Genomic DNA, 16,004 nt, shown 5'->3' on the forward strand with positions numbered 1-16,004 from the left:
CCTGTGTATTTTTTCCCATGATTATTTATTACATTACAGTACATCAACATAATATGGCCACAGTTGTTTAGGTGCCACTTATTTGGTTAGCAACAGTGTTAGCAAAAGGGCTCCGCAGCAATGTGTCAGCGGCCATCATCTTTAGTACAGTGCAGACAAACTCCTTTACAACTCTGCAATTTAATTATACGGTGGGACAGTTCGGTGCTGCTGTTTTGGTTCGCAAGGGAGTTCAATACAATAACCTCTAGAATCAGTCAGAATTACTGTTGCTACTCATGATTTTCCAAAATGATGGCACTCATACATGGATTAGTTCTCCTGAATATTAACACCAAATTAATCTGATTGTTTAGATGCTGCTGTTTTGGTTAGCAAGGGAGTTTGATGTCATCTGGTATGGGCCATAATTTCATCTACTAGCTGTGATTTTACAAAAAATACATTATCCCTGGTGGCAGTAGCTATCAACACATTATTGCTCAAGGGCTGTTGAGGTGCTGATGTTTTGGTTAGCAATACTTAGTTATTATATATATATATATATATATATATATATATATATATATATATATATATATATATATATATATATATGAATAGGATTACAATTCTCAACATGCTGTAAGATTGAGCTTTTGTGGTCCTACTTCTTTCCTTAACCCATGGGTGGGCAAATATTTGACTTCTAAAATGGACAATCGTAAATTAGGTTTAAAAAAACAAAAAAAAACAAATGTGGATGCAAAATACGTAAAATTGTTTTGATGATGATGATAATAATAATAATAATAATAATAATAATAATAATAATTCAGTCAATTATTGGTGATTTTTCAAGTAGTGGGGAGCTTACTGTAAATACATGTTTACTTTTAGAAAAATAATTAATACAACAAAAATTACTGAACCGCCCCATTTTGCACACCCCTGTTAATTGCAGTGTAACTTATCTGCAATGACTTTATGGCTGTTGCCAGTGAGTGGTTCAGGAAAAAATATTTTTCAAACTGGCTCTAACTTGTCATTAAAAAAGCCCCGCCTTCTTTTTCAGCTCCTTCTGCCGCCACATGGCCAGGCGCTGGAATTCTAAGCGGTCCACGCCGAGCAGCGTCTCAAAGTCGGCGTCCGACAGGAAGTTCTGAAATTGAGAAGACGGACGTTAGAGATCACTTGCGCTGCCTCTCGACTGCGCAACCAATATTTGTATTTGACCCCTGACCTCTTTGTAGCAGGGGTCCACGCCCGGAGGGAGCTCCGAGGCCGACTTGTTGATGAGGAGCTCGGGGGCCACGTGCTTTCCCAATGCCGTAGTGGACGGGCGAGATGTAGTCGGGCTGGTGGCGTGGTGGGACGAGTCCCCAAAATGGCTCCCGTAGAATGGAGGGGGGCTCATGGGGCCTCCGGGGGCCCGGTAGCCACCCGGATTCAAAGTGGTTTTGTTTAGGTCCTGTGAGGAATACGAGAGGAAATATTAGGAGAAAATATGTTTGTTTTGAAATAAGATTTTTTATTTTTGTAACAAAAATATGCAAATATGCTAATACAAGTTAGCATGTTCTGGCTAAAATGCCTTGATGATTTATTTATTTGTTATTTAGTGGAAAATTGTTGGAAATATTGACATGCATGGCATTGTTTTTGTGAGAGAACTATTCTTATTAAAAACGATTACCTTCCTTATTTGCATATGGTCACGAAACAGCAATTATTGCACAATGGCGGAATTGTGATATAATTGATATCGTTGGTCAAATGTTCTCATGTGTTGTACGGTTCATTGTTGTATGATTCATTGACTTTGATAGATATGATGTCCTCTAGATGTTTTTCCTCTAATATAGCAATTATCATAACATGGTATCATAAAATGTATCGTATTGTTTTCGCAAGACAAATGTTTTATAAATATATATAAAAAATATATTTCGTAATATATAGATAAAAAAAACATTTTCCTTCTTTAGTGACATAGAAATGAGATATTGTAGATAAACTGCCATAAAAGGTGAATAATCTGCAAATTAATGTCGACCCAAAACAGTTTCTAATTGCCTGTAGATGCCACAAGATGGCAGCAAAGTACATTTTTATTCCTACTAGACAAGGCTATGGCCAGACTAAATTAAGCTCCTCTTCTCAATTCAACATAGTTGAAAAACTAGAGCACTATTGATATGGATTTTTTTTTTTTTTTTTTTTTTAGGCTGATGCAAAATACCATATTTGGTCAAATAAAATTCTGATAACACAATATAATATATAACGAATAAAATAACTGACAAAAATTATGAATTATTGGCAGAACATTTGACTATTTTTTGGGTTGCTGGGATGTTTAAATGTCTTCTTTTTTTTTGTTTTATGTTGTGTTCATGTGTAAAAAAAAATAAAATAATGAACGAAATAGCTCATTGGTATTTTTTAACAATTAAAATCTCAGCTTGTATGGTATCATAGAACTTGTGACAAAAACACCTTGTAAGTAGTGGAACATTCCGTTTTGAATTCTGATGTTAAAATGTACCAAATACTGCCGTTGATCAATCAACTTACAATATTAATCTGAGCGAACGATGCGTCGCTATTCAGCTCTTTCTTCAGCTCCTCGTAGGACTTCCCCGCCTGTTAACAAATTCCAAGTGAGCCAACTACCAACATGTCGTTTTTTATTTTTTTTTGGCTCCATGATGACATTTCTCGTTGACTCACGCTCCACTTGTGGGGGTCCCAAGCGTTAAACCATCCGGTGAACGTGGGGGGCTCGAAGCCCTGTTTGATGGAGATGAGGGGCGTGTCCTGGTCACGGCCCGCCGGGTGGGTGCGCAAGTACTCGCGGGCGCAGTTCCACGCCTCCTTGGTCTCTGATTGGTTGGCGGAGTTTCCCACCCACAGGAATATCTGAGGAGATTCATATTGTTTTGAACAATACATCACGTCCAATGATGTCATCTGTGGCTGGTCACCTCCTCCCAGGTGTCCAGCAGCATGACGTCCTCCTCGTCCAGGTCGCTCTGCGCAAAGTCGGCCACCTCGGTCATCCGAAATTGACCCGTCTGATTGGAGCATTCAAACAGGCGAGGGCTGTGAAGAGGCTCCTCCCTCTGGAGACTGGAAGAAATATGGTTGTGATGCAATTGTGATTTTCTTTTTCTTTTTTCCAAAAGGTGTTCAGAAGCTTATATACAAATGTGTGAATGTATTGCTCCCTCAACAACAACTCCCTCAGGCAACAAAAGTGACTATACCCCTAAGTGAAAATGCCGCAATTGAGCAAAGTTAGCCTTTTTTCTTGCCTGTGTGTTTACCTTTTGTCATTGGCATAGGAGGACTTCCCCCCGAGGGCTACCCAGAATTCAGCAGGTTCCTGACCCTCCATCACCACCTGCTTATCCTGCTTGGAGAGCACATCAGAAATGGCTTTGCCCATCACCCTCTCGTCGCCGTTGCAGCCCTGGATACAGAAAGACGCAACATTGAAATCAAATCATGTTGGTTGATGAAAAAACGACGTCGGCGTAACGCTGCTGACCTTTCCGTACCACAGGTAGCACGAGTGGTCGGTCTTGAGCAGGAAGACATCGTTGCTATTGAGGGACGACGCCCTGGCCTGAACTTCGGTGGCTTTGGTGTTTAGCTCATTGGTACCCCGAACCTGGAAGAGTCTGGCTCCGCCCACGGGGCTGACAACGCCGGGTCGACCGGTACCACCCTACACAATAGTATTTATTTTATCAACTGTGGTTGGGGGGAGGCATCCATTAGGAGTGATTTGAGTGACACATTTTTGGAACAAATTGGATGTATGGATAAACCCGAGGAGGAAGAACATGTAAATATTACGCAGGATGATCTGGGACAATATTGGAACCTACAGCCTCTTGAATAGGTGGCAAAAAAAAATAAAAATAAAATAAAAAACTATTCCACCACTTTATTGTAATTTATTTTAATTTTATTTTTTGTTTAATTTATATGCATACAATTTTTAATTACTTGTAGATTATATTTTTTTATTTAAAATTTCGATATTTTTCATTTTATTTTATTATATTTATGTTTTATTTTTGCTTACTTAAAAAAATACTTAATATTTTTTCTTTTTTCAGCTATTGTTTTTTATATTGCAATATTTTCTGTATTTGTATTTATTAATTTATTATTTTTTTATATTTGTCTGTTTTATTTATTAAAAAGTACTTGTTAATTATTTTTACGTACTGTTTTGCTTGTATATTTTTAATTTACAATATTTTACAAATTTAGATTTATTTTATCATATTTCTTACTTTTTTTTTATTATGTTTTTGTCTTATTGATTTAAAAAGTACTTGGTTATTTTATTATATTTTATTTTTTTAGGGGTTTTTTAGATTGTGTAGTCTCCATTTTTCCATTTCATATTATTTTATTGTATTGTATTCATCAATTCATTTGACTTTCATTTCTTAAAGAGATTTACATTTTTAAAGTATTTTGTTAAATATGATTAACATGATGATGATGATTAGTATTATTTTAATTATTACTATTATCAATTTCATTGAATTTGCTTAATGAACTTTTTAATTACATTTATTTTCATTAAATTGTAATCATTTTAGCATTTTTTTTATAATAAATAAAAATGTTAACATTTAATTCATACAATTATTATGTAGAAGTGATCTAGTAGTGGTAGATGAAATGATTCAACGAAGCATTTTTTTTTGTTACTTTTCACTGCTGCCAAAAATGAATTCCGGGGAGATAAGGCGCACCTCAAAGATGATCAGTCTTCCTTTGAAAATAGCCAGGAAATGCCGGGGCTCCTTTCCCATGACCACTCGGACCTGCACGGGGGCCCCGTTGTACTTGCCGTCCAAGTTCACGGCCTGATAGGCGCAAGCCGTCACCTCGTCTTTGGTGGCGTGACGTCCCTGCCGGGTCACAAATAACTTCAGTGCAACCAACAAAAAACAGTATTTTGTATTTGATGTAAAAACAAACCAAACCTGCCACATGTAGAGAATGTGCTGCTCCCGGTTTGAAACGCGATACGTGTACATCACCAGGTAACAGTCCCCGCCGTAGAACTGTCCGTACGTCCTCGGGTTGACCTCCGCCAGCTCCAAATTCTCGATGCGCCACACCTGACCATCATATGCGTGAATTATTTCTAACCGATCACATTGAATTGAAATTTTCTTCCACCTTGACGTCTCCCGACGCGTCGTCCACCATGCGCTGCTGCGCCGCCAGCTCGGGACGGGCGTGCAGCTCCATCACGTCAAACTTCACTTGGTCCACCTTTGCTGGAGGGCACAACGAATTGGGTAAACATCTTATGTCAAGTATCACCTCCACTATCTTTGACATTTAGGGGAGACCGGGGCTAGTTGTATCACTTTTTATACTTTTATATATTGCTTGGAATCAATATATCATATATAAACAAAGGCCAAAGTTTTGGGTAATTTTTTTTTGTATTCATGTTATTTTCATACTTTGTGTCAGTGAGCGTTATAAGCCATCAAATAGAGGGAGTGAACATGTGACATGTTGCCCCACCAATGGGTAAGTTGTCACACTATATGGGGTAAGTTGTCACACTATATGGGGTAAGTTGTCACACTATATGGGGTAAGTTGTCACACTATATGGGGTAAGTTGTCACACTATATGGGGTAAGATGTCACATTGGATTTTGCAACTAATAAAACAAGGACAAAATGTTTTGCTTTGTTTTTTCGTTTGCTTTTCCAGCCAGAGAAATTGTTTATCATTGATCTTGAAAATTTACAATAGTCATTGAGCAAACGTTAACATAAAATATTATAAAATACATTATAGTCCTTAGGAACTGCTGGCATATAGGTCATAGCTCTCAGCCTCAAATGCCTGATTTGCTTCTCTTATACTGGAAATTTTGAGATTAAATTGAATTTCAAAAAATAAAGCAATGGATGGATGGTTCATTATGAAAGTTAAATCAGTCCTGACATATGAGCAGACTGCAGTTATAACAACTGGAAAATCCATTTTTAAACAATGAAACAAAACCTAGCAAACTAAATTCCTCACTCTTCAGACTCAGACAATTCTGGCATACGTAAACAGAGTTGACAGAAGTGCATTTTTCATTGGCCCATTCTTTGCATATGTGACAACAAACCCCAAAATGACTGAGACAAGTTGCCCCAAACTATCATGTTGGCTAATACTTAGTTAGCTTAAAACAGAGCAGTGACTGAGGCATGACAAGATGTCTGAATCTCTCCTCTAATGAGTCCACATATTTGGCTGCTAGAATTTGCCTTCATATGACGCCTGTTTAAAAAAAATATGAAGTTGAAAATTGTTACTTTGGGTTGTGCAAAACACATAACTGGCACTCATGTCAGCTCACAATGTGCTATTCTCTTCTCAGACGGTACACGACCCCTGACCATTTATTCGAAGAAAACTAGTATTCCACTTTTTCATTGCGCCCTCTGGTGGAGAAAAAAATTGCAATGTGACAACCTACCCGTGATACAACTAGCTCCGGTCTCCCCTACCTATTTTGCCAACAGTGTGGGTGGTGCCCAAGCCCTGCGTTTGATTCTTGTCCCTCCACTCCTTGAACAGATGCTTGAACATGGCCGACTCGCCGCCCTCGCACATCACTTCCACACTGGTGCTCGCCGGGTAGTTCTTGGCCTTGATGTAACCCTGATACAAAGCCAGAACAAACACAAGCTTTATGATTATATTTTTTTTTATGAATGATTAACATTCGGCGCACACGTCACTCACCACCGCCCGGTTCAGAGCGCCCCGCCTTTCTTCCTTGGAGGCGTGTTTTCCTTTCCACACCATCACACTGGAGCCGCCGTTGTCCAAGATGTAGCAGTCCTGGAAGATAGATAAAATGAAATATAAACACGAGCAACCAGACTAGAATTTATTTTTTTTTTTTTTTTTATAGAGTTTTTACAGAGGACTTAAGGAGGTCTTGGGTGAGAGGCTGCGTGGCCACTTCTTGAACCACCAGATTGCCACTGACGTCATAAACACTGAGGAAAAGCAGTATCAATAGCAGTAGTGTTAGGAAGTAAAACAAAATAAAAACAATACAACAGTCCTTACTGATAGAGCCTGACGGCGGCGTTGAGCGGCCGGCGCGAGTCGTCGTCGGGGACGGCGGCCTTGATGGCGCCGCTCCTCTGGCCCAGCGCCGCCGTCATGCTTTTCATCAACTCTGGCGAGTCGCGCTCGTCCGCGCCCTCCACCACGCCGATCTGAGCACGGCCGCCTCGCTCGCGGTCACGGATGTCCTGAGCCAGCAAGGTGGCCTGGGAAACATTAAAAAAAAAAAAAAAAAAGTTTGTCTAAACATGTTAAATTGACATTTTGTTATTTATTATTTTCTATTACAATATATTAGATTGTTGGTATGACAGAATAAAATGGATGTGGCAAATAGTTTGAAATTATATATATATATATATATATATATATATATATATATATATATATATATATATATATATATATAAGTACAGTGTAAATAGAAAACACTAATATAAAGTAAAAAAAATAACATTGATGAAGCACAAATTAGAATACATAATTACACATGTTATATTAGAATAATGTATACATTTGTTTTGGGTTTTGCTTTTTTTTTTCATTTAGAAAAAAAACTTGGGGGGCTTAGACATGATAGAGAAAAATACCCCCCCCCCCAAAAAAAAAATGAATGTTTGGGATTTTTAATAAAATGATGCAATAAAATATTTTTTTAAACAACAAAATAATACAAACTAAAATGAATTTGTAATATTTATTTTATTTTTTTAATTTAAATATATGGGGAACATGTTTTAACAAAACCTAATAATTAAATAAAATCTATTTAAGAAAAATTAGTCACATATAAATATAAATGTATTTTTTAAAAGATTTTTTCTAATAAAAATAAAAGGAAAAGCATCTTTTAAATTTTGATGGGCTTTACCATTTTGGTGCAATTTTAAGTTTTAATTAAATATTTTGTATTTGATCATTAAAAATGCAGGTAATATAAAGAACGTATACATATATTGAAAAAATAAAACATGGAACATAAAAAATATTGTAATATTTAAAAAAATAATACTGTACACATTTAAATATTTTCCAACTTTAAATTAAAATAATTTATAAAAACAAATAATTATTTTGGGAAAAGGCTAAAAGACACAAATATACATAAAAGAAAATGAACATAACATAACAAAAATACATTTAACAAAAAATATTAAAGCTGTTTTGTGTGACAGTCAAAAAAAAAAAATCTTAAAAAAATATTTAGCAAAAAATTTAGAAGAATAAAGTTGTAATTTAAGAGAACAAAGAGATATTAAGAGTACAAAACGTAATTTACAGGTATTTAGACAATATGATGGATACAGGAAAAAAATATTGAATTTAAAAAACATTTCTGAGAGTATTTGATCAAATATGGAATATGTGTACCTTGAGCTTCTCTCGCCTGTTGCTCTTCTCTCCATTCCACTGCACGATGACTTTGCCCATGTCCAGCAAGAAGATGTCGCCTGTGTTAAAGCTGCTCCATGCCGCATCCACCTGCACACAAATACAAACACTTCTTTTACAAAAAATATATATATTGAAAGGAAATTTAACTTTCACACTAAATTTATTTTTGCGCACCTCCGTGGCTGTGACGTGTTTGCGCCCTTTGACGTGCAGCAGGCGCAGGACGTTGTAAGTGTTGGTGTCCACTTGGTCAAACCCGGAGGCCACGCCCCCCTTTTTGTAGCTGCGAGGGAAGAGAGAACAAGCACACCAAGCAAAGTTCAAATGCTATAAAATGAAACACACGAGGCGCATTTGTTGAGGCCACATTAGAAGTGTATGAACGCCGTTTCATTATTTTACCCGGCAACAAGTTACAATTCCTGCAAATTACGCTAGCTAGACTAGCATTTAACGGCTAAGGCAAGACTAAAGAACCAATCTTTCCTCGTCACTCACATGACGCCATTTTTGAAGTAGCTCCTGAAACGTGGCGACTCGTAGCCCTGCACCTCCCTGTGCTGCACCGGCGCACCCCCCAGGTGCTCGTCCAGCTGGGTGACGTAGACGGCCGCCGCTCCCTGCTCATCTTGCGACGAGGTGTTCCCGATCCAGTAGTGGATGTCGGCTGCGCCCAAGTTCTTACTCATCTGAGGGACCAAACACAAGAAGGATTCACAAATTACCATGTGCGCACCACAGAGGGTGTGTCAGATTAAATGTGTTTGTTGTGTGTATTCAATTTAAGTGAGACTTTTTCCTGAGCTTTGTTTTGATTTTTCTTTTTTCAAATTTTTGAATAGGTGCACCACTATACTCACATATACCCAAGATGTAGTTTGCACACCCCTGAGAGTGTGTGAGATTCAAATGCTAGTCACATTTACATTGTTTTCCCACCCTAAATAGATTGTAGATTATTGTTACTTTTTTTGTTTTTTCAACGGGTGTGTCGGGGATGCGAGGTGCGCCAACTCTCCTTAGGATGAAGGTTTTGAGTATACTCACAATGTAACAACCACTCTTGTCAAAGATCCAAAAGCTTCCCGAGGGCCGCGTGATCCCCCTCCAGGTGGAGCGCAAGATCAAAATATTTGTCCTAATATTTTTGGGGGAAATTATCACCCATCAAGAAAGTCCCCAAGGCTTGGGTGCACACATCCATGGGGGTGTGTTAGATTGTTGATATTTTCCAGTGCTTTGCTTTGGCTTTTTTGGGGGGGTTCAAGGGGATGCGCTAGCCCCTCTAGGGAAGTTGATGGAGGGTTCACATACTCTGTACTCCCATGAAAAATAATGCATATTGATGAAATATTGAGTTTTGGGGTGCGCGCCCCTATGGGTATGTGATTCCCCTTCGGGTGGTGCGCAAGATCAAAATGTTTGTCCGAATATTTTATTTTTTATTTACAGTCAAACCTCGGTTTTTGAACGCTTCTGTTCTCAACCAAATCGGTTTTCAACCAGAAAATTCGAGAATTTTACGTCTCAGAACTCGTCCAAAAATTCGTCTCTCAACCAAACTGAAAAAAGCCGAGCGTACCTGAACGCGACTCACTCGGGAGCCAAGCTAACTCGAATGCCCAGGATGCTTCCTCCGTAGCACATTCGTGTTCAAAGTTCGTTCGGAGCAGAATCTGTTGATTGTTATTTACGCAAATCTTTTTATAGTTTTGCATCGTGTATTAGCCCCTAATCATGGGTCCAAAGAAAGCAAGTGCAAGTGGTAAAGCTGGTGAATAAAAGAGGAAAGTAGTGCGCAGAACTATTGCATTTTGTTTTTTTCATCACTTTAGATAGGATATCTAAATAAAACAGTGTCTATTTGTACCCTTTTCTATTTATGGTAAACAGTATACAGTGCAGTTTATGGTGTAAAATAGTTAAAAAAAAATAAAATAAAAAAATAAAAACGTGGAAAAGTTTTTTTAGACTTGGAACGGATTAAAATTATTTACATTAATTATAATGGGAAAAATTGTTTCGGATTTCGAACAAATCGCTTTTAGAACAGCCTTCTGGAACGGATTATGTTAGAAAACCGAGGTTTGACTGTATTTATTTTTTTGCCCTTGTGATAGTTTTCATGACAGTTAGTTTTAGTGTTTTTTTTGTTTTTTGTTTTTTTTAAGGCTGTGTTTGAATGAAGTGGGGTTGCACCACCTATTTGGATAAAGGAGGTTTCTAATCCAGGAAAATGTGAGATTAAAATGTTTCCCTTTTTTTTTTTTGTGCGCCAAATTTCTGTGTATGCTAAAGCGTAATTTTAGCATACTCACATGCAGAACAATGTAACAATCGCCCTCAAAAAAGTTGCCGAAACTGTGGGCCGGCACGGGCACCATCTGCAGCTTCTGTTGAACATTGAAAAGAAGAAGTAAAAGTTGTAATTTGAAACGCTGAACGTGAAGCCGCATTATAAAGCCCACATCAAATATATGAAAGAAGACTGATGTTTGCTTTAACGGATGACTCACGTTAATGGTCCATATCTGCAAGCCGGCTTTTCTGTTGACACTCCGAAACGCGTCTTTATTGGCCTCATTCATCATAATGTGAACTGTGGACTGAAGTGCACACAAGCAGGATCATCTCACATCATTTAGTATGCAATATGTTGGATTTATGCAATATCATAACAATAATGCAATGTTTTAAGATGTTTTTTTTAATGACGAATTGAATGTATTATCAGAATAAAGATGTCATTTTATGAAAATTATGCTGTAATAGTTTTCTAAGAAGAACTGTAATGAGACAAGAGATATTTCACAAAAAAAAGTACGTATTTAAAAAAAAATAATGCAGTCATATACAAGAACATGTAACATTACTAAAAAAAAAGTTAGTTTTATAACAAAAAAAAGCTGTGATAAAAAGAAAAAAATATTTTAGGTAATGTACAAATTTTGCTGTAAAAATTGTTATATACACAAATTACTATAATATACCAAGAATAAAGTTGAAATATTATGGCAATAAAGTTTTGATATTTCAAGAAAGAAAAAACTCAAGGGGAATAACGTTGCAAATTTCAGTTGTGAAGTTAACCACAACAAAAAATTGCTGTAAAATGTATGTACATATACACAAATTATTTTTCTATCATACAACAAGAATAAAGTAACAAAAAAAAATTTGGAAATAAAGTTGTCATATTTCAAGAAAAAAAAACAAACAAACTTGAGAATAAAGTTTGAAATTTCTGTTAGGAAGATGTTTTAAAAAAACAACAACTTAATTTTGCCGTAAAATTAAAATAATGCTGCAAATTACAATAATTAACTAGATGTTTTTAAGGGTGATGCATTTTTTGATATTGCAAAAACAATTGTTATTTGAAGAGAATAAAGTCAGAATTTTCACTGCTGTATTACGAGATTAGTTGGAATTATCAGTTGTGAAAATACTTTTTTTGTTGCAAAATTACAAACAATAAAGCCACAACTTTACAAAAAAAAAAAAAAAAACTATAACTATACATACATACATAACTATACACTTACAAGTGTATAGTCAGAATTTTAGGTACTTAAAGTGTGATGCTACAAAAAAAACAGCTGCAATTATACATAAATAATGATGTATTATGATAAAAAATAAACTTAAGTTGTAATTATACTGTAAATATCGTAATACTACTTGTAGAATATTACTTCTTTGCATAGAATGTGCTTGTGCGAGTGTTTGAACTAGCAAAAGTGAATTTTTTTTCTATGCTTGAAATATCATCATCATCATCATCATCATCATCATCATCATAATTCCCTGGCGTAGACAGATGGCTTAGATGAAGACGAGCGATAGCGTCCTGCCAAAGACGCGCCCTCGCCCATCGTCACGATGACCGCCCGGCTCGGCTCGCTGGTGACGGCGATGCCGATAAGCAAACCAGCTCAATGCAAAGTCGGAATGCAAATGTGCCGTTATTGCGTCACGCTCATAAAAGCGGGGGTGAGGTGGCGTCAAACACGCCTTCATTACGGATCATAACGTGTTGTTGTCTTATCATGTCATAAAAAAACAGAAATGGCGTCAAGTGAAATGAAATGATAAGAAGCAAAGCCGAAAGACTGAAATTAGTTACTTAATAACTATTTTTTATTGCAATATTACTATACCAGCGTGTATTTTTTTCTTTTCTTCCAATATTAACATAACTGTTATATGATATGCTGACTTGATTTGCTCATAATTGTAAGGTGTGGATACAAGAAGTCTACAGACCCCTGACAATATAAATTATTTCAAAACATTTGTTTCCCCTTACCATTAATGTGACCTACGGAAGTAAAAATTAACTAAGGTAATGTGGTTGCAAAAGTGTGCACACCCCCTTAGAACTAGGGTGTGGTTACATTCCGAATTAACTGGCCACATTCAAACTTAATCGGGGTTTGTACATAACCGCTACTTACCTCGGATTAACCCCGAATAAAGTTCAGCTGTTCTAGTAGGCTTTTACTGCCATTTGCAAAACATACTCACTTATAAGAGGGTGTGCAAATTTATGCAACCACATTGTTTCGGTTTAATTGCCGTCTAGATTTTTTTTTTTATAGGTCGTATTAATGGCGGGAAAAGTCTTGAAATGATTTCTCTTGGTGCCAAATATGACATGTCACAAGGGGGGTGTAGACTTTTTATATCTTGAACATTGTTCACACACACCCGCAAAGACACTTTGAACTACTGATAAGTAGCAGACACACCCTTCCTAGGATATGCCTTTTCGATATGAAAGATTAGATTTTAATTATTCAACATTTATTGACATGATTATTATGATTAATATATTTCAATGTATTTGTTTCACTTTGCATAGGCGGTATATTCAGTATTGTTTAGTACTATCCACTTGACGTTCCCAGCGACGTAGAGTACGTCCACAAAAGTAATGTCAACAATATAGCGTGGCCGTTCATTAAGTGGTGTTTACCTTCGCACAAAAGAAGAGCAGCTGGGACTGTAAAGTGATCTCATTGAAAAAAAGAAAAAGAAAAAAAAAAATCAATTTTCTTCCAACAGACAAGAAGGACTGGTTCCGTCTCAATTAACCCACACAAACCTGTCATCTAAATCGTAAATCAACACAATTATTCTCACTATGTAGTTCTATTAGTACACAACAAAATATTATGAGCTCGTCTGTATATTATTTGCAACATAACCAAATGAAAACCTACCTTGCTGTCTTCGGAGCTGCGCAGGTTGGAAAAAAAAAACAATCACTGGCTGAACCTCCTGTGCTGTGCGCAAGCCACAATGTGTGTGTATATGTGTGTTCATGTGTGTGTGTGTGTCCATGCATGGGTTGGGAGTATTTACTTCCACGCCCACTCCATGAACACACCTGCAATTTCCTGCCCTGTCATTCTTGCATGGAAAGGTGCTGCAAATACAAGCTTTACAAAAGAACATACCCGCAAACTGTAATAATAATAATAATAACTAGACTAGAGTGCAATTTCTGGGGAAATTGCGTGGGAATGCTGAAAGCTAAATGCTGAGATTTGAATGCATGTGAAATGCTTATGAAGTAAATTGAGAGATAAATTATGAAATGATGATCTCCTGGTTACTGGACATTGTGCTTTACCATCTGTGCCACTGAGCAGTATCAGACACCTGGTAATTGTGGGAAATATGTTATTGTGATTTTTATTCTCCACACGTTTTTGCCGCGTAACAACTCCAGCATAATACCTCCAATTTACACTGCTCAAATTTCAACTAGCTTAAAAAATTTCATGCCTCCTGGGGTGTATATATATATCGTCTGATTCCACATTACTTACAGTATTGCCACAATTTAACTTGTAATATCAACCTTTCCCCATTTATTTTTAATGGGGCAGACACTGAACTTTCATCACTTTCCACGCCCACTTCACATATCGTGATATTAAAACTGCCACAATATATCGTCGTCATCATGTCACGATATTAAAAGCAGCACATCTGTTGAAAAAGTTCTATTTGTGCAGTTCTAGCACCCTATGGTGGCTAGTTTTTTTTTTTAGTGCAGTTTAATTTTCACAAGGTATGTTTTGGCCCTTCTATGTATATAAACCGAGTCAATATGTGGAGGAACTCAATGTGTGCTTGCATTAGCAAGTAAGTGTGTCAATATTCAGTGTTATTAGAGATTGTAGGTTGTTTATAAGCATTGCTGTAATGCACAAAAGCATAATATCTTTTTTTAGTATGCTCTTTTTTTTTTTTTTTGGTTACAATATTGTGACCTTTTTTTATATCGCCAACCTCCCCACAATATCGTGATAATTATCGTATTGTGATCTTCATACCGTGATAAGATCGTATCGTGATGTTTTGATATCGGTACATCCCTAGTAAAGTGCATTGTCCAGTAACCAGGAGGTCATAATTTCACAATTTATCTCTCAATTTACTTCATAAGCATTCCACATGCATTCAAATCTTCGCATTCAGCTTTCAGCATTCCTACGCAATTTCTCCAGAAATTGCACTTAGTCAATTGATGATAAGTATGGAAGTGGGCATGGAAAGTGATACCTTAGAAAAAGTTCAATGTCTGTCCCATTGAAAATGAATGGGGAAGCGTTGATATGAAATGTTTAATTGTGCAAATACTGTAAGTAATGTGGAATCAAAAGATATATACCCCGAGAGGTGTTTATTTTTTAAGTTAGTTAAATTTTTAACAATGTAAATTGGAAGTATTATGTTGGAGTTGTTACGCGGCAAAAAAAAAAGTGTGGAGAATAAAAATCACAATAACATGTGGGAATGCTGAAGCATTCCCACAATCAGCGTACCAACTTGCATAACAGGATGTATTCACTGCACTTTCAAAATAATACAACACAACAACAAAAGTGAGTCAACCCCTAAGTGGAAATGGTGTAAATACGACCCAATTCCATTTTTTCTTAGCTGTTTGACACAAAATATGTATTTACAACCTACAACAATCTAAAAAGAAGGGTTTACAAAACAGGTAAAAAAAAAAAAAAAAAGTGTTTCATACCATCGTCGCTGATTTGTCCTTCCTGGATGCCGTCCTCGTCATCATCGTCACGATGAAGGTGCGTTTATTTCATGTCTGAGGCACAAGAGAAAAACCTGCACAATAATACTTGAGGACCCGTAAAAAAAAATAATAAAAAAAAAGGAAGGGGGGGGGGGGGTTAAAAAGAAAACAATAGGCTCAGCAGAGCCAAAGCTAAAAGTTCACCTTGCATATCACATGAGGAGCCAAAGCTCCTCTGGGTTGCACATTAACCACTTGACAGCCATCTCATTGGGACAGCCTGCAGATCATTCGACTGTGGTGGGAGGCATCATTCAGAAAGCAATTTTTTTAAGTCAATTTTATAACAAAGTGAATTTTATGCAATTATATTATTATGAGCAAAAATAAAAGAATCAAGTTTAATTTTACAAGTAGATAATAAAAGGGGCATAAAAAGGTCTCT

General features: G+C 36.7%; 1 protein-coding gene across 2 annotated transcripts; it reads right to left on the reverse strand.

Moving 5' to 3' along the window:
* Positions 1 to 603: 603 nt before the first annotated feature.
* Positions 604 to 13,769, reverse strand: vill (villin-like). Of its 2 annotated transcripts, none has more exons than XM_077509007.1 (20): positions 13,731 to 13,769; positions 11,022 to 11,111; positions 10,824 to 10,898; positions 9,004 to 9,194; positions 8,680 to 8,788; positions 8,482 to 8,592; positions 7,111 to 7,316; positions 6,959 to 7,037; positions 6,778 to 6,876; positions 6,540 to 6,693; positions 5,194 to 5,294; positions 4,995 to 5,132; positions 4,761 to 4,919; positions 3,533 to 3,712; positions 3,309 to 3,454; positions 2,967 to 3,111; positions 2,713 to 2,901; positions 2,557 to 2,625; positions 1,223 to 1,450; positions 604 to 1,141 (listed from the first exon to the last, which is right to left on the reverse strand). In XM_077509007.1, exons 2-20 carry the CDS (start codon positions 11,094 to 11,096, stop codon positions 1,028 to 1,030), a joined length of 2,568 nt encoding a protein of 855 aa, XP_077365133.1. In that variant the 5' UTR covers positions 11,097 to 11,111; positions 13,731 to 13,769; the 3' UTR covers positions 604 to 1,027. The 2 variants fall into 2 exon arrangements, with proteins under 2 accessions (XP_077365133.1, XP_077365134.1); XM_077509008.1 differs by lacking the exon at positions 13,731 to 13,769 and adding an exon at positions 13,484 to 13,613.
* Between the last annotated feature and the right edge of the window lie 2,235 nt (positions 13,770 to 16,004).

Source organism: Festucalex cinctus, chromosome 20, assembly GCF_051991245.1.
Source record: "Festucalex cinctus isolate MCC-2025b chromosome 20, RoL_Fcin_1.0, whole genome shotgun sequence".
NCBI lineage: Eukaryota > Metazoa > Chordata > Actinopteri > Syngnathiformes > Syngnathidae > Festucalex > Festucalex cinctus.